The sequence below is a fragment of the Cinclus cinclus genome, chromosome 9 (genome assembly GCF_963662255.1).
Source record: "Cinclus cinclus chromosome 9, bCinCin1.1, whole genome shotgun sequence".
Classification (NCBI taxonomy): Eukaryota; Metazoa; Chordata; class Aves; order Passeriformes; family Cinclidae; genus Cinclus; species Cinclus cinclus.
This window is the reverse complement of record NC_085054.1, coordinates 2,436,460-2,457,944: the sequence shown is the minus strand read 5'-3', so window position 1 is coordinate 2,457,944 and position 21,485 is coordinate 2,436,460. Positions and strand designations below refer to the sequence as shown.

The 21,485-nt window shown below is 42.2% G+C and overlaps 2 protein-coding genes across 3 annotated transcripts; both read right to left on the bottom strand.

The window, feature by feature from the left end:
* Positions 1–2,758: 2,758 nt before the first annotated feature.
* On the bottom strand, positions 2,759–7,685 carry LOC134047475 (caspase-8-like). The gene is made up of 7 exons (XM_062498633.1): positions 7,365–7,685; positions 7,122–7,227; positions 5,370–5,505; positions 5,170–5,285; positions 4,583–4,721; positions 3,570–4,071; positions 2,759–3,297 (listed from the first exon to the last, which is right to left on the bottom strand). Exons 1-7 carry the CDS (start codon positions 7,670–7,672, stop codon positions 3,162–3,164), a joined length of 1,443 nt encoding a protein of 480 aa, XP_062354617.1. The 5' UTR covers positions 7,673–7,685; the 3' UTR covers positions 2,759–3,161.
* A 1,520-nt stretch (positions 7,686–9,205) lies between these two features.
* LOC134047130 (caspase-8-like) lies at positions 9,206–20,336 on the bottom strand. 2 transcript variants are annotated; one of them, XM_062498072.1, is made up of 8 exons: positions 20,269–20,336; positions 16,058–16,387; positions 15,748–15,853; positions 14,588–14,726; positions 13,101–13,189; positions 12,283–12,394; positions 10,760–11,249; positions 9,206–10,023 (listed from the first exon to the last, which is right to left on the bottom strand). In XM_062498072.1, exons 2-8 carry the CDS (start codon positions 16,366–16,368, stop codon positions 9,891–9,893), a joined length of 1,380 nt encoding a protein of 459 aa, XP_062354056.1. In that variant the 5' UTR covers positions 16,369–16,387; positions 20,269–20,336; the 3' UTR covers positions 9,206–9,890. The 2 variants fall into 2 exon arrangements, with proteins under 2 accessions (XP_062354056.1, XP_062354055.1); XM_062498071.1 differs by lacking the exon at positions 20,269–20,336 and adding an exon at positions 19,172–20,238.
* Between the last annotated feature and the right edge of the window lie 1,149 nt (positions 20,337–21,485).

Sequence of the window (21,485 nt, the reverse complement as noted above, 5' to 3'; positions counted from 1 at the left end):
CTTTTTTGATTCCTTCCTGTCCAAGGTTCTAATCATAAGTGAACGATCTACAACAGATGTTTTGTGTAACTTAAGAAAAAGTTGTCTTTGCTAGTGACTTGGATAGAAAGTTTCTTATTCTTTATGTCAATTTTCACTGTACCTATCAACTTTACAAAATTATTTATTTCCATACAATTAGATTAAGCAGTTGAGTTTACCTTGCCTGTTACCATGTAGTGGGGTATAGCTGGCAGCTGTCTGGAGGTGTGGTGTGAAGCATCGGTGCAATTACACTGATTTGCATATGCTGCAAGGCACATCGTCTGGAGCAGGACAGGAAAAGGAAGCTTCTTAACCTTGCTTATAGGAAATTTGTAACGTGGCCTTTCTGATATTACAGTTCTACAGATCTTCTGATGACTCTTTGATATTTTTGTTTTGTAAAAGGAAAAGGAGTAACCACTTCTAACTTGCACAGGGATTCTTAGCAGAAGCTTGTCTGTCAGCAGCGCACAGAAATATTCTGGAACTCCTGGAGTTGCCTTTTGCTCTCTAAGCAAAATCTTACACTTACAAAAGGTGAATTTTATTTAAAAGACTATATACGGGTTAATTTTTTAAAATGAAAAATATTTAATTTTTTCATGTAAGTATTTATGTTTGTATGTACTTAGCTGTGCACGGTGTCTTGCCTAGCTACATAAGGTAGGAGTGAAAGGAGAGAGTGCAGTGTTGGTCTCCAGTGGCCTGAGAAGGGTATGTCTGCTGTGTATCTGTAGCTTCCAGGCAAACAAGTTAGCAAAAGCTTAGAGAGCTTGGTATCAACAGAGAAGTGTGTAGCACGTCAAAACTCCGTCCGTTTTCTGTGTTTATTGTAGGAATACCCGAGTTACAGATAAATTTTTGAAGGTGTTACACTGTGTTTCTAAGTGGCTTCAGAACTCTAGCCATTGGATCAGCAGAGTAGCAAACCAGCTAAAATAAGGCAGAATTCCTTTGGCAGACCATGGTTCAGGTAAAACTAATCTGCAAGCATATAAATTAAATGCATGTTTCTCTTGGGGACGCCTCCCTGTTCCATAGCCCAGCAATATAAACTAGCTCAGTTCCAACAATGCTGTGGATGTTGAGAGGTCAGTTTGTTCTGTAGCTGAAGTGTATCATCAAATACTTTACATAAGGCAAAAAGAAGATGGAAGAACCTCTATACCATGGTGTTTGTGTGTGTTTACCCAGTTGGTTGGTGCTGTGGTGCAGTGTTGTTCAAATCCTGTCATGCATTTATGCCTTTGGATGGTCATGCACACTTTGGATATACAGGCCTGGCTTGCAGTAACAAGCAAGTTTACTATTTTGTGCCAAAACCTAAAAGGTGAACCTTTTTTTTTAATAACATGTGTTTCTGAGAACATTTTAGAAGTTACCATGATTCTAGGAGTTCTTTGGCTTTTGTTGTCTCCCCGTAAGAGAGGTGAGAGGTGGCAAACAAGCATGGCTGACACCCTGCACCAGATCTTTTGTTTGAGGTAGACCTAGGATGAATGGAGAATTACATATTGGCAAGGTTCTCTTATCTTGCAGGTTTGACTCAAACACAGATGCTAGAAAGGACTAAACCATGCTTGTGCAAGTTACAAGAGACAGAAGGAAATTCTTGTACTTACCTTATTCCGATTGTCTTAAAGCACAAAGTAAAAGCTTTCTAGTTTCACTGTTTTTTTTTTTATAAACTCAGTGATACCTGCATGCTCCAAATACCTGTGATCAAAGTAAACATCTACTTCAGTCAAACAGTAACAGAGAGGGAAGGAGAATAATTGGTTTGGGCTTCATATAGCTGTTACATGAGGGGATTACACACAATGTTTGAACAGTCTGGGATTTTCATGGTATTTTTTCCATCTGCTTTTTGCACTTACTGTTGTTTCATAGTGGAATGTAAATTTGATAATAAACATGTATAACATGCCATTTTTTCAGTATATTGCTGATCTTCTGTGGTTTGTTCCAAATGTCGTCTTCTCTACTACAGTGTTCTGTAACAGACCTAAAATCAGGCCTTTTTGTGGCTAAAATTTACAGTGATTATTATACTGTATACAAGCTTAGTGAAGTGAGTTGGGATCTGCAGAAGTGGTGGCTTTAGAAGACAATAAATTGATTTAGACAGCATTTAAGTGTTGTAATGATTAAGTATTTAAGTGAATCTGTTCATATTTTCTGGTACCTCAGAGGGTTTGGTGCATAGGTGGTGCTTTGGGGTTTTTTCCTCCCCTCGTTTAGAGCAGCTAGTGTGTTCCTCTAGAATAATAGTCTTAGCACTGCAGTGCTGGCTAACACCACCACAGTTGTTTTTTCCTCTCAGTAACTGACCTTGTGTCAGCTCTACAGATTTGTGACAAATGGAGGTGTAGACATGGAAGCAGTTCTGTGTGCATGCTCACCACGGGGAGCAATGTAAAATGTTTTAAGGAGCTGGGTGCTTACCTAGTGACTTTTCCTGTGCTTAGAACTAAGACTCAAAGATCAGCAAGGTTAAGTGAACATAGGATAACTGGACATCTTCAACTGTGAAGCTGTACTACAGCAACTGATTTTCACGGTTGAGACTGCTCTGATGTAGAGCATACCCTGAAATCCAGGTCACAGACACATCCTGCTCAGGATGCCAGATGACAAATGGTTAAGTTTATCTTGAAGTGTACCAAGCCACCAAGAATGAATGACTCTAAGAGATGGGGACAAGCAACAACACACACGGATGTGAGCTGATTATATCCTATAAAATTTACAGCACTCCTCCCTTTATTTTGCAACAGGTAGGCATAAAGTACACAAGGTTTTATAAGAGTTGTCTTCTAAAAGTTGCCTTGTAAAGATACCTTATGAAAGAAATAGCAGTGTGGTATATCTGACAAGAGGACACCAGGTGTATTTTAGCCAGCAAACCACTGAGAGAGATCAGAGATGGTCTCAAGTATAACCTGTTAATACAAATTAACATATTAATACAAATTTATTATGGCTTTTTTTCTCCTCAGTCGTATTTTCAATTAAAAATATCTGCTCTTTTGCTTAAGAGCAGGCACTAAAAGCCTGCTGTGCTGGATTGAATTCTGAGCTGAAACCAGCCAATTCCAGGTTGCAGCAGCTGTCTCTGCCATGCAGTTCCCTCCCATTTAGTTGACAGGAAAGATGAGCCTCTTCCTCAGTGTGAAACTAGGCTGTGGCATCTGCTTCTTTGCATCAGGCTTACAAGTTTTTCTGCTCACTTCTTGATTTACCGCTGTCAGGATGGTGAGAATATCTTCCCCTCTGCAAAGACACAAGTAGTACAGTTTGTACTAGGGAGTTAACATCAGCATATACATTCACCATAAATAACAGTCTCACTCTCTTGATATACACCAGGGCTCCTGTTTAACAGGCTTCAGAGCACGGCCCTACACTGAACAGTTTGCATGGTGCTGCTCTGTCCTACATCACTGTTTTCACTCTGAGCGAGCATTCTCACTGCATCTCATCTACCTCTGCATCAAAATCAAATTTAGGTGTTGTCCAAAATAAGCTTATGGAAACATAGGTACCGAGGACAGCTGTACTCCAGGTGCTGGCACAGTGCCTGTATGTACCAGGTTCCCTCCCTGGGACTTCTGTAGGAGACATAATCCTGCAGGGTGGCCATTCCCAGGAGGAAGTCTGCCTCTGCAGGGATGCAGTCGAGCTGAAACCTCGCATCCTGCTCAACAGAAGAATCTTGCTCTCCAGAATCTGTTTCGATGGTCACACCTTTATGGAAAGCATCACCTTGGCAGGCCTGAATAAAAAAAACTTTTGGTTTTCCAGCAAGTGAATTGCAATTCTGTGCAGTGAAAGAAGTGGTCAGTTCCCGGATAGGTACTTCCTGCCCATCAACACCATATATAATGCCTTTTTTCCCATGAGACAGGATACAGCAAACAAAACAGTCCTCGTCCTCATGGTCTTCACTCCGGAAGATGTTCACAGTCTTACGGATTTCTTCTGCAGTGAGGTCTCTATATTCTTCTACTCTAAAATGAAGCTTGCTAAAGACATTCCTCAGCGTTGCTGGAAAGCAAAGAGAGGGGAAATTTGAGACAATTATATGAAAGCTGGACTCTGCAACTGCAAATTGCATTTCTAGACATAATTGGTTATCTGCTACATGACTACATCCACATAGCTACACTCCTGGTTTGAAAATACTCTACTAGTCTAATCACTAATCATATCTCTACTGTGTTCCATTAATTGTCATTAAAAGGTTTTTTTGCATATTTCTGCATATTTTAGAATTAGTACGCATAAGGCTGATGCAAAGCTAGCCTAGCTTGTTAAGTCAAAGGTGCTGCTCAAGGTTGCAGTAACCTCACTAAAACTGCAAAATTCAAGTGAAATTGTTCAGTGTCAGGCACTAAAAACTTTATCAGTTGATTAGGACTTGTCAGCACAGTAAACAGAGCCAACTGAACCACTACAACACAAGTTAGCCTAGAAAGGGAAGACTGAATTTCAGACCTTTAGAAACAAGGTTTCTCTTTTTAAAGATTCGCAAACTCATCTTTAACATTCACTGTACCTGCATCCACGTCTGTCCCATTCCGATCCTTCATGTGTTTGTGTTCCAGGGCTCTTTCCCTAGCTTTTGCAAAATTGTGATTATTCAGGATCAGGCACACTCCACAGGGTCGGCTGGTCATTTTGTAAGCTTCAAGCAGCTGGAAAGAAAGACTCCTGGTGAAACTCCTGGGTTCTCCTCTAAGTGCAGCTCTCCCTCAACAGCTTTGGTCCCAGGGCCTGGCAGTGCCGACCCCAACTGCCTTTGTTAGTCTGTGCAGGACAGCATCCTGCAGGACAACCGAAGTCAGGCTCAGCCCACATGAGGTGCTCTGTTCACTCACATCTCTGTGCCAAGCCAGCTGCTAACTCCTAATTCCTGGTGTCATAAACTCGGCTCGCCTTTCTGCCCTTGCAGATATTGCTGAAGTACAACACTGCAGCAGCTGTGCCTGTGACACAGCTCAGAATAAAGGATGCAGAGTTGTGCATTTTTCTTTTTCTAGACAGTGCTTTTAACAGTTGGTCTTAGAACAACTGTTCACTTCATGGAGGGGTGAGCTCTTCTAAGATAAAATGATGATGTTTCTAAGAAATAAACTAACTTACCTGGGAAGAATCATTAAAACTGCCAGGAGGATCAGGTGCTACAGATGACACGAGATGTCCCTCAGGGTATCCTGTGCTGCCCCTCCCTTCCTCTGTGATGAGCATCTCTTCCTGGCCTGCAAAGCATTCACGATTAGTGCTGTACAATACCTGTACATCACTTCAAGAATAACTGTGGGGAACAGGCTGTTTTGTTTTACCATAGAGATTTAATCCATCTTCAATTCTGTTCCACAGGCTGATGTTGATTTTTTCACAGAGACTCTTCAGCATGCTTAGGTTGTCTTTCCCCAGAAGGCCCTTCTTCTCCATCTCAGTGAAAATGTCAAGCATTGTCTGGGTAATCAGAAAAGCAGTTTGCTATTAGGGCACCTCCATGCTGCCACTGGGAGTGAAGCTGCAGCATGCACACCTGAGCTTTAATGTAGTGACAGCACAGCATGTGTGTCCTGGTTTACCATACAAGATACATATTCTATTACCATCTGAGAAGGGTGATCATCGTTATCTCTGTGGGAAATGTCTTCTGTTGATGGGCCATAACTGATAAGGGTGATCATCCTTATCTCTGTGGGAAGTATCTTCTGTTAATGGGCCATTGAGTCCTACTGTATAACTGATAAGATTACATCATCCCATTGGGAGATGCTCCAGCCAGGAGGACGAGCCAAGCCTTTCCTACCTAGATAAAAAACTGAGGTTTAGAACGCCAAAGGCAGCCTTTTTCCACTGGATTCCAGAGGAAGAACCAGGTTTTTATCCACATCATCGCTGGACCCTTTGGAGGAAAACTGCACCAGCACCCTGACTGACAGGGTATCAGGTCGTATTCTGACTCTGTCAGTGGTTTTATTTTTATTATTGCATGTATTTTGTTTTTTCCTTTTTTTCTCTTCCCTATTAAAAATTGTATTACTGACTTGAAGTCTCAATGGTTTTGCTCTTCAAACCAGTACAGTGTGACCCACAGAGTCAATCCAGCTGACTGGGAGCTCAGGGGAGACCTCAGCTGAGCCAGTTAATCCTAGACCAACAAAATCTACAAGTACTGTTAAATACCAACATCTCAAAACATACTCATTTCCTTTCTGTAGCTCAGAGGTGCCAATATCTAATTAAGATCTAACCCAGGAATATGTAACAGAATTTTTAATGATTGCTTTCATACAACTTTCAGTGGCTATCTTGCACTCAACTGAAACAGAAGAATCACTGCAGTGACCACCTTAAGCACTGGCAAAAAGGGTATAACCTCACATGATGATGTAAAGGTTGCTCTGAAGCAAAAGGGGACCCAAGGGGCAGAAACTTGTCAGTGAGTGGCAGAGCACAGTGGTCACCGCAAGAATTTACTGGAACAACTCTCACAGTCTCCCCTCTAACAAAAGAAGGAAAATCCTCACAATTTTTATTAGGCAGAAAAAAGTACCAAGGAGTCAGAACTGCAGGCTGGCACAGCATAAAAGCACCGGATCTCCTGCAAGGCTACTTGTAAATTCCAACTCATTTGACTTAGCCTTGAGAAGAATCTGCTGCTTAGATCTGTATTTCCTGCATTTAAAAAGAAAATAATAAAATAATATCCACAGCGGGTCAGCTTCTGTATTTGATAATGGCTTAGGGGAAAAAAAAAAAAAAAAGTCTGTTGGGCAAGATAAGTAAACGTGCTCGTAAGGTTTTCGTTGATTAAAGCCACCTTGTGGTGCTTGGATGTGATGGCCTCAGCGCCTGAAGTCCTGGCACTGCCGGCTGTGGCTCTGCTGCACAAGCTGTGCCCGACAGGACGAACAAGTCCCGTGTGCACCCAGGGGCACGCTTTTTCTTGTGGTGTTTTCACTGCAAGAGTGACACCCTAAACAGGAGTGACGCTCGTTCCTCCATGAGGAGCCCAGCTGTCTCTATGGTTTATAGTAATCATTTTTTTTTTTTTAAAGTATTGAAGAGAAACTCACAGTCTCATGAGTTAGCTTGCTTTTTGGTAATTCGTCGACTAAGTGTAACTTGAAAGCCATCAGCTCATCTTCGGTGGTATCTTCAGACAGGTGAAAGAGCAGGCATCTATTGAATGAAAGGAGCAGAGGGCGTTGTTTCATCGCGTTTCCGAGCACAATTTCACTCCGTATTACGGCCCCGCTCTCGTCTACTGTTCCCCCAGCACATATTTCCCTTTCTTTCCCGGCCCAGCCCGCACCCACCTGAGGGGCGGCACCCGCGGCCCGCCCGGCGCCCGCAGCTCCCTCTCCACCTGCTCCCGGCCGGAGCCCAGGTGAGCGCCCAGGAGATCGATCCGCCCGATGCGGTACAGCAGCTCCCTGAGGAAGGCCAGGTTCCCCGCCTCCAGCACGCCCATCTCCTGCAGCGCTTCGAACAAGTCGTGCGGGCTCCGGGCGGCTTCCAGCCTCCTCCTGGGGACGTGCTCCCGGCTGAGGAACTTGAGCGCCGCCAGCTCAGCCTGGTCCAGCTCCTCGCTGATGGCCAGCAGCTGCCCCCGGGGCAGCTCCATGGCCCCGCAGGGAGGGGAGAGCAGGGCAGGGCGGGCCCGGCCGGGGCGGCGCTTCCCTCTGGATTATTTAAACTCTTCCGGAGCGAAGCGCCCCGCGCCTCCCGGGGCGGCGCCGGGTCTTGACCGAAGCGAACCGGACCGAACCGGTCTCCCTGTGCCCAGGCTTTTCCTGCAGTCGCCTCTCGCTGGTTCCCAGGCCCTCGCACACGCTGCGGTTTTAAAGCGAAGAGAAGGAAGCTTTTCCAACGCCTCCGATCCGCCTTCCTCCTTGCGGGCCGCTGTCAGGAAAGGCAGCCCGCTCCCCTCGGCCCCCGCCAGCCGTGGCTCACAGCTCCCTCCCCACCCGTCCCACCTCTGCTCTGCGCGGTTCCACAACGGGAGCCCCGGCAGGCCGCACCACTCCAGGTCACCTTCTGGGGCAGCACCATGGATAGATGGTGTTTCACAACGGGAGGGGAGGATTTTACCAGCTGGAATTTCATCCTTCTGAAAATGAACCCTAACACCTTAATGCCCGCTTCGAGCCCGAGAGCGGCCCTCAGCACATCCATACTGTCCAGCAGAGAACCAGTGTTCTTGCTAAGCATTGATTTGAAACCAGCATCCCTTTATTCTCCAAAAATCCAGTAAAAATCACTTTAATGATGTATTAAACAGAAATCTGTACGCTGTTATCCTAGAAGTGCTTATCAATGTTCAAAACCCTATGCAAGGTATTTGGTTACTACAGGCATGGCAAGTTGGGTCAAAGGTGGAGAACAGCTCAGAGAAGGACAAAAAACACTCCATCTCAGGGAATAAGAGATAATAAAGAAAGTAAAATTTACCTCAACGCCAGGGAGATTGGAGGGTGACCTTAGCTTTAGAGAAGACATTTACAGCTAGGAATCATCAGGTACCCCAAGACAATTAACAAGGAATAATGTCTTCCTGAGCAAGGCAGGCCACCGTGAAGGGTGTGGATAAGTGGCTCACTCCAACCCAACATAAAAGAATAAAACCTGGACAACTGATGAAACATTCAAACTTTGAAAAGAGCAAAGGGCTTGAGCTGGCTTCCACCCACATTCCACCATGACTGGGAATGTCCAGCATCATGACACCTATGTAGCTGTCTTACCCTACCAAATCAAAATCCTGTGTAGCCCCAAAGATACCAAATAATTAAATTTGATATCCAATTCCTCCTCATGTGGAAGAGCTGAAAAAACTTGGTCTAAGTGTATGGAAGTCTGACACAGAAATACGAGAAACAGAAATGCTGTAGATTTACAGCTTCACTTCTGGAGCAGCTGCCACCTTCCAGCAAATTTCTCACAGAGGAAGCAGTTACTGAATGGCCCTACTGGCATCAGCTGTCATTATAGTGACAGTCCTGAACTTATTCTTTCCTACCATCTCTCCAGCTGCTGCCCCTCAGGGTGGCTGCCAAACACTCCAACAAGAGCTAAATGACTTCTGCTGGAGTAAAAGTGTCACACTGACTGTCCCTCAGAAAGCTCATCCAAGAGAGGAACACACCGCAAACGGAGGTGATATAAAAACAAAGAGAATTTATTATAACAGAAACATGATTACACAGCTTACTTCCAGTATTCAAAATACACTGTTCCATGACAGCTCTGAGAAGTAAAGTGAGAACTTGTATTATTTAATTATTGAAAAACTTATGCAGCTGCACTGCACATTCAAGTAAATGATTGTCATCACTAAACTAAATATTTAGGAGGAAAGAACCAAACTAACATTGTCATAAACTATCATGATCAAGACAGACAATTATTCACCTCTGGGCAAGGCAGTTACAACCTTACACATGCTGCCTAGGAATGCATCCGGTGTTCTGAATCTGTTCTCTTTTTTTCCAGATTTTAGGGATTTAAAACAACTCAGACACAAATGGGGCTTCCTCAACATTCCCAATAACTTTTACAATATTACTTGAAAGTACTTTCTCACTTGAAACCAAGACTGAACATACTCCACTGCTTCTGCAGGACAAAAATGATCTGTAGTTTTCCACACCATTACCCAACTGCTACAGATCCAGGTGTCAGAAGACTGATTCAGTATGGAAGTTGGAAAATTTAGGTCCCATGCCTCCTTAAAGGGCTGGGGCTACTACGTAGATCCAGATAATTTCTTATGTAAATTTTCTCCCATGTCCAAGCCCACTCCAGATGTCATTCCTAACTGAGTATTCTTACTTGTCTACTTGTCACTGTGGAACTTCAAAGATCAATTGCTTCAGTAGTGTTGATGTTATCTTTGGCATCTGCTTAGATCCTTCTAATTCTCTTCCTGCTACTTCATTGTTCACTTCTGTCAGGATGGCTGTGAGATCCACGCGCCTTGAAGAACAAAAATGAAGAGAAGCTACAATGAAACACAAGGTACTTGCAGCTCAGCCAAGAAGGTGCTGTGTGTTTGCCCCAGTAAAGTGGTATCCCAGGGAAGGCTGGTATCTTCCTCACCCTATTGCCACTGAAAATGCAGGTTCTATTGAATAACCACAGAATTCACTGTGTTTGGGGGAAATAAAAGCAATCTCCATGTAGCATTGCTTTGGTTACAGCCAGATGAGGTCACCAAGATGAAACGAACCTATACATTCTCCATGTCTTCTTCTGGATGCCATGAAAAAATGGTATCTGAAGGTAAATTCTATTTTCTAAATGAAGTTTGTGAGGGGATGGGTGGGAGGCAACAATGGAAAGTATGACTACAAAACACTGGGGGGTTTTGTCTGTGTAATCACTCAACAAATTCACCTCTAATCAAGTGGAAGAAAAATAATTTATCAGTCAAAAAATGTTAAAAAACACACATAAACACACTTGTTTGTGTGCAATGTTGCAGCACTACAACCCTTGTTTTTTCAAAGGAAAACCAGGGGAAGTCACTTATACTTTGGCTCATCTGTAGAAGACTAACAGTGCCTAATTTCAGAATAAACACTGTTCTCCACTGTCCTGCATGTGAACAGCATTAATTGCACAAATGCAAACCACTGTGTTTCAGTACAGCATGCTTAAGTATGCACGTCTGCAATACCCCAAATGTACCAGAATTAGAAATAGTACTTACAGAGGGCAAAGCAACTCCATTTTCTTACAGAGGGATTGAATGTAAACACTGCCAGTCTTACGACTGCGGAAGGACAAATAGTCCTCCACTGTAGACATGCCAATCAGAATGTCAGCCTTATCAGGAATGGAAGTCAAAGGACTAGCATCCACCTCAAGGTGTCCAGAAGAGTCTGCTTCTACTGTAACAGATGGATGATGTGTAGAGCCTTGGCAAGCCTGGATGATAAACACCTTGGGTTTGCCAGCAAGAGAAGGACAATTAGTTCCAGTGAAGCAGGAGACTAATTCATCAATATTTACACACTTGTCATCAACACCTTTTATTTTGTCTTTTTCACCATGGGAGAAAATGAAGCAAACAAAACAGTCCATGTTTCTGTGATCCTTTTTGCTATATTCTTTAACTGTCTCACGTATTTTTGTTCCTTCTAGATCCATGTACTCAACTGTCTCAAACTGAAGCCACTTAAAAACCTTCTTCACAGCCTCTGGGGAGAAAATCAGAAGGAACTTGTTAAACAGACACAGTGACAAGGAAGATGCTGAAACATCAGTGTCTGGGTGGTAGATCAGATGTTAGTAGAAGTGTTCAGATCCCACCAGTAAAATCATCTGACTGGCTCTTAACCTGCCAAATCCTATTAGAAAAAACAAAATGCCTAATTTTCCTAATTTTATTTTTTTTTAGCACAAATGGGTAAAGTATCATGCTATCTACAACAAAACTAGGTTTCAGGTACTATGTTGTATCAGTACACATTAGTGACTTTTACTGTGTTAATGCAAACTTTAACTATGCATTGCATAGTAATCTCAGATGCCTAAGAACAACACCTGGCAAGTTAAAGAAGTGCCACCTCTTTAGAATGACAAATTCTGCCACTCTTAAATGAAGTAGGTCCCTCATTCTGTGAGAATGGTTGATGCAGCAAGAAGGAAGTCAAAGTAACCTGCTCACAAATGCTATGAAGACTTCTCAGCAAATGTTGGCCTAATTGTTGTGTGGGCAGAGAGAAAGTAGCTGGGAAGAAACCAGCCTGTAAATGGGCTGGATAGAGTTAAAATATGTGTGACATGTCCTTTCAGGAATCTGATATTACTTTTTTATTCTTGTTTATTTTGAAAGTGACTTGCAGGAAGACAGGCTTTTGGGAAAGTTACAGAGCATTTATTTGAGCATTGAAGAGAATTTGAGGACTTAAAATATTTTTCTATGATAGCAAAGATCTGAAAACAATCAAAGATTGGAAAGGTGGAATAATAATCACTTTTTCACTAGTTGTACATATAACCAATTAAGACAATATCTTTTTCCTAGAACAAAAAGTAGATCCTTCTTTAAGCCATAGCTAAATGTTGGAAGTGGCATATTTCCAACTGTTACATTGACTGCCACTCCAGACTCTGGGCCAAGGAGTACCATGGACATGATTCTTCTTCACAGCAAAGATTAGATAATTGTTTTGGAGAATTACCAGAGAAGAAAAAACAAACCAGTAATTTGATTTAAAAAGTACTTACCTCCATCTTGCAATGTTCCCTCTCTATTGTGAAGTGGATTTTTAAAAATGTGGTTGTTAAGAATTAAACAGTAACCATGGGGGTTATTTTTCATCTTATATATTTTCCCATGCTGCAGAAACAAAACAAACAAACAACAAAAAAAAGAACAACCAGCAGGTAGGAAAGCAGAGCCAAGCATTAAAAAGGGAAATACACTATATACAGATTGCTGGTTCATCATTATCTAAGCACCAAAAAAAAAAAAAAAAAAAAAAAAAAAAAAAAAAAAAAAAAAAATCACAAAGGCCAAGAAACAAGAAAGGGAAAGCCTAAGGATATACAATTTAGGTACAGAGAGGAATCTGCATTGTCTCCCTGAACCCCTCCTCCTCTCTTTCTCTCGGTCAGGATATGATTTTGACATGGGAGAAAGCATCCAGAAACACAAATTAGCATGTGCATAGGTAAAGTTCCTGCACCCCCCCATTTCCTCTGAGGGCCTTTGTGCAATTCCAGTGAGGCAGCAGGTTCTGCTATTCCCTTCACATCTGTCCAGGAGTATCCTGGACAGGATTTTAATGTCCCAGTCTCCATTATCGTTAAGATTGGTTTTCTTCACTCAACTGTTCATTCATTTCTTGCTTGAAAAGGTTGCTGACAACCAGGTCCCCAAAAGGAAAGGATCTTGTTTGGAAAATAGGAATTGTTCCAAGGCTTACATATAGAGCCAGAACACCTCCATCTTGGCTGCTCTACCTGCTCAGTGTTATGAATTTATGCTCCCTCTCCCAGGAGATGGATAAATACTTTAAAGGTAATCTTGAGGTATTTCCCACCTGTTTTGCTGCCTGCCCCTCTGCTCCTTGTTCCTCTGGATGAGCAGACACAGACACAGGATAATGGACTTCTTCCCTAGAATAATTTTCTAAGAAGAAGATAAACAAAACATTTTGGAACTAAAAGAAAAAATCGTCCACTGTGCATATTTCAACACTCAAAAAGCCAGAACAAGGAGTGAGGTGGAAGGGGTTTTCACACCAGTGAGACACCAGCATTTTGTAGAGTGGGCCAAGCACAGCTCCAGTTTCACAGACTGCTGGTTATTATAGAAGCCATGCAGGGCTGTGCTCCATTGCTTCTCTGCTCCTCTGCTCTTTTACTGGTAGCAAGATACAGATAATGAAAGGTTGAATGTGAGTATTCACCAGCATCTCCACTGTGAGATATGTAATTGAAAGAGGAAACCCATTTTTGTACAATAGTACAAAATGCTGGTCCATTAACTTCTGAGGCTACTGTCTCTTCTCCAGAGAACTTTACTGCGTGAGTGGATACAAGGATGCAAAATACCAGCATAATGAAAGATCTCCTCAGAGCACTTATGTGAATATGACTTTCTGAAAGAAGTGAAGAAATCATCCAATCCTTGACTCTAACCAAGGAAACAAAATCACAGTACTGATTTTACAAGTTACAAAAACGTGTTTAAATGAAATTTAATTGTTAGGGCAACAAGCTCTGCACAATATGCTCCTTTTCTACTTATCAAGAGGACAAAATAATAACAATACTACTAGAAAGCCATTCTCCTGACACAGGACTTGCTTGCACTAGCCTCTCTTGGCAATTATCTTCTGCTCTTTTAGAGACACCAGCAGAGGACAGCAGCACAAAGGCCTGCAGGGAAAACCACTCTGTAGCTCTGCAGGGTACTGCATGGACTGTTCAAATGTATGGGAGGAAACTCACGTGCTAAGACATTCAGAAAGAAGTTGCTTTTGACTGAGACATCCTGTTTCCCAAAGGAACACCTCAGCTGCAACAGTGGGGATATACTGAAGTCCTTGGAATTTCCCATCTGGTTACAGAAAGCTACACTTTAGCCAAATGACTGGTTTTCAGGGGCATTCCTTTGACTGAGAGCAAAGGGCCTGCCTAGCACAAGATAGTGTTGACAATCTCCCAACACAAGTTTCCCTACCTCACCTGTCACTTCTTGTCTCTTACAGTCATTTAGAAATTACTCTGGTCCGAAACAAGAACCACACCTTTTGCTGGACAGATAAATTGCATTTAAAGCAAAGAGAAGGCATAAGGCTATTTACAAGGCACAGAATATACTTCAAGGATAGATACAAGAATCCATGATGGGATTATGAAGTAGCAGAAAACTTCAGAAATCAGAGTTCTCCAGAGCTGTTCTGCCTATCCTAGGATACCATAAGGTATCCTATCACTGGTCTTCTAAGCTGCCAAGGATGGTGCCATAAAACCCAAAAAAGACCCCAGCTCTGTTCTTGAACAGCAGATTAAATAAATGTACCTTTTTCTTTTTCTTCATAGGCATCAATTTTTTTCTTTAGGTCAGGTCTAACTTTCTGTAATATATCTTTCAGGACTGTCAGGTTATCTTCATTAATTAACCCATTTCTTTCCATTTCCAGAAAGACCTGCAACATGGACTGGTAAAACAAAAACACATAAACCAAACTCATCCAGTGACCTTTGATAACCACAGTATCAGGCATCTCTGCAACAGGGCAGAAGACAACATCCTCATTCCCAGAGACTGACCAGCTAATGACCTATTACTTTTTCCTCCAAACTTCATTAAAGCAAGGGTCATGATACAGTGCCAAAGGTCAGCTGAACAAACACATCATCACTGAGGTTAAAGCAGGACAATTAGAAACAGCCTATAACTAGGCTATCCTGCTTTGTTTCAGCAGTGCCAAGGGTAACATAACATCCTGATGTGCCTTTGTGTTCTGATGAAGTGCTGCTAACTCCTTTAGCTATGCCATTTTGCCTTTTCTATTACAGAAAAGCTGCTCAGCACTAATTTTATTTATTAAAGCTCAATTGTCCACCAAATTGGAGGTAAATCTGCTAATTTTCCTCTACGCGCCACAATACAAATAGGACGTTTAAAGAAGGTTCTTAATAACACCAAGCTTTTTTATAATATAGCTCATTACAAATATTAAACTAGCTCACCCAACCTCTGAATACTTTGGGGGGAAAGTTAACAATATGTTGTTACTCCAAATTACAATAAGGAAGAAAATTTACCCATTGACACACAAAAATTCATGGTCGAACTCACTTTAGAACTTGATTTTCTGTCTCCATTGTTTTTCCTTTAGCAAACCACTCTTTTTAGGTATAGCATATGTCTTACAAAGACATTTGTCTTATCAGTGCCAAGCAAAGAATAAAGTAAGAGCATGATGGATTTTACAAGAAGACAAGATTAAGGGGACAGATGGTGGAGAGAAAGTAGAATCAGGAGAGCAAAAAAGGAAAAAATACAATGCAAAAAATAAGGATCCATTCTTTCACACAGCAGCTATTAGCTAACATCACAATTCTTTCAAACCAGATTTTCCTGAGAGCGGAGTGCTTTCTCTTTCCTCCGTTCTTAAAAGAACTAGAGGACATTGAACTAGCCTTGAAAAAACTTCTCAAAACCACTTTCCATACAGCATTTTCCTGGAGCTTGTTCTTTGGTAACCGTTCTTGAAGCAGGAACTTCACACTTCTGACATCTTCTGGAGTCAAGTCCTCTGCGATTCCATACAGCAGTTGCCTGACAATAAAGAATAGATAGACCTTCAAGAAAGCTAGAAGTAAACACCACAATTAAACATTTGAACTGCCAAATGTAAAACTCACAATGGCAGGAATTCACGTGTAACAAATACAGTTATGCTGGGATATTCACAAGACAACAGTTCAGACAGGAAAGACAGCTGACACTGAACTGTTGCATTCTGCATGCTCCTGTGTTTACCTGTGAGCTGACACCTGTGCCCTGCCCTGGACCTGCAGCTCTCTCTCCACCTCCTCCCGGCTGGAGCCCAGCTGGGTGGTCAGGAGGTCAATCCGACTGATCCGGTAGAACAGCTCCTTCAGGAAGGACAGGTTCCCTGCTCCGATCATGTCATTCCTCTGCAGCACTTCAAAGAAGGCCTTGGGCTCCTGGACGGCTTCCAGCTTACTCCTGGAGACATGCTCCAGGCTGAGGAATTTAAGAGCTGCCAGTTCGTCTGCAACCAAAGCCTCAGAAACTTCAAAAAGCATTTTGTGGAATTCTGTACTCATTTCACATCAGGATTTGGATCTAAACACAAACAGCAGTTGATTTCATTTGTCAGTAAGACTAGTACAATAGCATGATATATATAAGGGGTATTACATCACGTAGAATACCCAAAATAAATACATGCAATCAGAAGTATTTCAATAGAGAGAGGCTCTCTTGCTCTCATAGCTTTGATGCTTAGGCTCTTTCCGTTCTCTGGACTTAACAAAGGATATTAAAACCTCTGTACTAAGTGACATTAGCCGAGAAAGTCATAGATCATTCCTGCTTCCTATGGTGTGTCTAGACAGTGGGAAGTACCAATGTACAGGATGCACAATCCTGGCAAGGTGCTGCTGGTTTTGTTTGGGTTCAGGGTTTTTTGAAATTTGATACCATTTAGGAGAAACAGCCACTTGCCAGTCTGAAATATGGACTATTTAATAAATGAGACTGCCAAATTTTACACCATAACAAGACTAATAATCTACATGAATGTAACTACTCTAAGCTATCTGGCTTCTCCTTTCTTTTTATACTGCTTCTGGACAGCACACCCAAAGCACCTCTTTCTTTTTGGTTTATCTGAATCAAGTAAAACTCAGTAACCAGCTGTCAATTAATTTGTAAAATTAAAAAAAAAATGTAGATCCTGTCAACCTTTTTAAAAAGGCCAGAAGAATTCTTATCAAACTATCTCTGCTTCACTGAGCATGGAATACCACCTCCCTTCTCCTCCAGTTCCTCCATCAGCTTTAGAAGTATTAAACTTGGCTTATGGATTCAACTTTTGAGCACAATAAGAAGTTAGAAAATTCCAAGTCTTCCAGCTATCTCCCTCTGATACTTAAGAGACCTGCCTCCACCGATGTGACGACCCATGGGCATGTCAGTGCCTGTTATAAATTCTTGTCAGGCTGAACAAAGACACCGGACATGTGTCAGGAGCTCTCAGTGTTTGACTGTACCATTACCTTAACTGTGGCAACCAGCCCAATATTGAAACTCAAAAGGTATTGGCTAGCATGCCCTTAAATTTATACTATACACTTCCACAAGAGCAGAGGCTAACAAGCCCTCAATTTTGCACAGTACACTTCACAACTCCCACAACAAACTCCTCAAAAGGTGCTGGCTCACAAGCCACAGAAATCGCCACAAGCTTCTCCCTCCCACAAGAAACTTCAAAATGGAATATTGAAGCCACAAGCCAAGAAATAGAAGAAAACAAAGAATATTCCCAGATCCTGTGGTGATGCTGCCACATCTATAGTCTGGAGATGGACAGAGAACAGAGAGGGTATAAAGGGTGGTGTGCTGTGGTTTAACGTAGTTTGGTTTTTAGTTAAGGAAAAAATCCATGAGCTACAGAAGTGATTCCCTGTAAGGACCTTGGCAGCTTCCTTCAGACCTGACAGAACCAATCAGCTGGGTAGTTTTGAATACTGACGTCCTGCTAAACCACTTAAGAGAGCTAAAAACACCGCTGTGAAATCCCATTTAAAAATGAACAAACCCCAAGAAACTCGGACTGAACCAAAACCACTTCAGGGTGTGTGCCCAATCCATGTCCTGCTGTAGTTAACCTGGTGCATGCCCGTTATCTAAATTAGATGTGTGCATTTTGTTCAGGTGTGCACAGCCAGCCTTTCCCCAGGAAGTGAGCTGGGCTGGGCACTCAGGGTGGAGCAGGGAGTTGGCTCAGCACGGCTCAGCTCAACACAGCACGGCACAGCACAGCACTGTCCCACTGCCTCAGAACCCTCTCCCCTGATCACACCTCTCCTGTAGCAATGCTCAGAATGTTTGAGACAAATCAGCCTACAGCTGGCACTTACAGCTGTCTCAACTTACTTCTAATAAGAGACCCATTTGCCACTTTACTTTCTCTGCCCTAGGTGTAAGACACTTGGGAATCTCTGAAGGGAAACTATAGAAATGCATTCAGAAGAGGTCTCTTGTCTTACAGAGAGACACTGGCAGTGGGAGACACAAAAGTTGACAATGACAAAAGAGAACTTCCTGTTCCTACACTACTAGAATACTGCAGTCCATTTTACTTACTGCTACTGCAAATGTTTCAGTAACAATACCCAAGGTAGCCCAGCTGACTAACTTGCAATAATAATTAGTAGACAACTGTGCTCTTCCCCAAGGACCACTCTACAGCAAAGGAGCTTTTTGTGGCATGCCCTTGGTCAGCATTGTGTGTGTTAGCAAGATGAATGTACAACTGAATCTGAAACTTTTGCATTTCAAGTGAACTGATAAAACAGTGAAACATGTTGTGACACAGCCCATACGATTTGTGTTCTGCCCCAAAATACTGCTTTTTTTTTTTTAATCTACTCAAACCAAACTTTTAAACAGGCAAGAATCCATATCACTCAGGCAATATAAACCAGTAGTATCTGCATGTGCTTAACCTCACAATTCAATGATTACCTTACTTTGTATTTCTGTAAGCACAGGAAAGAATAATATTATCTTGGTAGGTAGCCATGAAGTTATCTTCTTTCTCACATAAGTCTTGCCTTTCATTTAAGACACAAGAGACGCTGCTTATAAAAGCAAACCTTTCTTTCTTGTAAAGGGAATTATCATTTTATTTCTCAAAGGCTCTAAGTTTCAAACCCATCAAATTATTGTAGTTAGAAGAGACATGCCACCTATATGTTACATTTAAGCCTGTCTAATTACAGGGAGCATAAGTAAAACAATATTTAACTGTCACTGTCTCCTTCTGCCTGTTTGCTAACTTAAAGACGCAACTGATAAAAGTAAAATTAGTATTAATAGTAGTAGTAATTTAAAATCACTTACATGGGAGGACAACTCTGAAGAAAGTGAGAATGCCCATCTCTAAAGTTCCAGGAAAAGTCTGCCTTTTTTACAATACAGTATTGTCACATTACTTCCAAGAAGTACATTACAATGGAATAAAATGCTAAAAAAGCAGGAGATCCCTACTTCAGATACGTCACATTTCCATTTTCAGAGAACTGATTATTACAGAACTTGTGAGAAAAAAATGGTAAACAAGCCATGAAGTAACCAAGTTTTGCTTTTGTTTTACAGCAACAACTAAGCAGCATACCTAGTGTGTTCTAGCATGCAGCACAGTTCAGCATTTTGCTCATAACCAAATCCTAATTATGACATGGGAGATGGCTGAATCTACATATTTTCATTCAAAATGTCTCACTCCCACTGCACTGCTGTGTCACCGATCTGCCATGACTTATCCCCTTTTCTCCAAAGTCCCTGTCCAACCACCCCCAGTTTATTTTTAATAGGAAGATATTTTTAAGTTAAGAAAAAAAAAAAAAAAAAACAATTATTAGCAGCAAATTCAGTAGTAGCACTCAGTAAATGCAGGGAAATCAACAACTAAATATTATTCCGAAATTATTTACATAATATACTTCCCCATTTAAAGGAGAATTTGAACCTAATTAACTTCTTTTATCTTCTCACTCTTTAAAGTATATAATTCAGCCTTCAATGAAAGGAATGCAAATTGCTGGAATCTTCCATGAAGCAGGAAATAAAACAGCACTCAGTATAGCTACCAGATTCTCAGCAGACTCTCAAGGCAGCATTACAAAGAGAGTTAGGAGTGCTGGAATTTGTTAAAATTTTGCAATGAAAGCAGTCATTCATGGATTTCAACCTATCTTTTTACAAACTCAAAATTACACCATACCCTTTGATAGAATGAGGCGTACAATCCCTTCCAAAAGACACACTCTAGTACCGGACCAGAAAACCTCAATGCACTGGCAGGAATTGCGCCATCATCCAAAGGCTGGGAACAGCACAGAGGAACACCACAAGCACTCTTTCATTTTCAGATCCAAAATGTTTGTCATTCCAGCTCTCAGCATCTCTTTCCCTCCATCATTTCTTCTGTGTCTTACCTGAACCAAGACTTCAGTTGCTGTCTGGAAGAGCCACCGTGCCGTGATATGCTCTGTGACAACAGATAATGGCTTCTCCTCTCGATCAGCAGTTTGAAGGTCCACCCCTTTTGGCACTACTAGTTTCACTTTTGATTTCATTTTCTCTCACCCTTCCTGGAAATGTTACGACCCTTTCTATTTAAATTAGTCTCCCTCATTTCCCTCGGCTCCCCTGCACTCTGGTTTCCTCCAGAACTGTCTCAGTGACCAATCTTTTCCTTGTTACAGCCTGCCAAAAGTTCATCGCCCTACAAAGGGCGATCTTGAAGAAGGAAAACCTGCTGTGGCTCCTGCCTGCTCAGCAATTGTAGCAACTGTCACCTGCACTGCCACAAGGCAGGCTACACAGCTCCTGCACAAAAATGACACGAGGGACAGGATACCAGAAATCTCGATTACCACTTTAAGATCATGATCTTGCCAAGATAGCAACTTCCCCAGAAGACTTTTTACACTTGTTCCATTTAAATCTATCTATACAAGGGCTGCACAAGACACAACCCTTCCTTAATTTTGTAGGTGGAGAGTGCCCCAGTGCATGGGTGTGTATGCCATCACTAAGCCTCGACAGCAACCAACGTTTGTTCGTTTGTGACTGGTTTCTTTCTGGCACAGCTCTGTATCACTGGAATTACAAGAAAGGTGTGCGGTGTGGACAGAAAGCAATGATGAATGCCTAAGTTGTACAAAACCAACCCACTCTTCCCAAGGGTTACAAACTTCCCTCTCACGATACCCTGCAGGAGATGCCACAGAAATGCCCAGCTGGCTGGATGGCAGCTGCAGCTCCAGTTCAGCCCGCCCCGCCTTTGAGCTGCTGCTGGCAAGTACCACTGCATGCACCCAGGTGTTACACTGTGCAGCCACATAAACACAGCCCTCGACACACAAATGAAATACACTCAACAGTCCAAACCAGGGTACTGTGAACTCTGTTTAAACGAACTTCTTATGAGCAAGGGAGGCTTTACCAGTCTTTCACACTTCACAAGTGTGGCTCCCACTTCCCATGGAACTCAAGGCTCAGTAAGCTCAGACTCTTCTGACTGCCTTTACCTACCTATGATTTCACTGGAGATTACCCAGTGAAGAAGTCTCTACAGAGAAAGCAAGAGAGCATAACAACATTCCTTGTCTACCAAACTAAAAATTAAAACAAGATCCCACAAAGCAGA

Coding starts and splice junctions, on each gene's coding strand:
- LOC134047475 (XM_062498633.1), bottom strand. CDS start 7,672: ATGGAGCTGCCCCGGGGGCAGCTGCTGGCCATCAGCGAGGAGCTGGAC. Junction 7,228..7,364: donor CCGCGGGTGCCGCCCCTCAG/GTGGGTGCGGGC, acceptor TTCATTCAATAG/ATGCCTGCTCTTTCACCTGT. Junction 3,298..3,569: donor CTGGAGTACAGCTGTCCTCG/GTACCTATGTTT, acceptor GTGTCTTTGCAG/AGGGGAAGATATTCTCACCA.
- LOC134047130 (XM_062498072.1), bottom strand. CDS start 16,368: ATGAGTACAGAATTCCACAAAATGCTTTTTGAAGTTTCTGAGGCTTTG. Junction 15,854..16,057: donor GCACAGGTGTCAGCTCACAG/GTAAACACAGGA, acceptor CTTTATTGTCAG/GCAACTGCTGTATGGAATCG. Junction 11,250..12,282: donor GGGAACATTGCAAGATGGAG/GTAAGTACTTTT, acceptor TTTTCTCCCCAG/AGGCTGTGAAGAAGGTTTTT.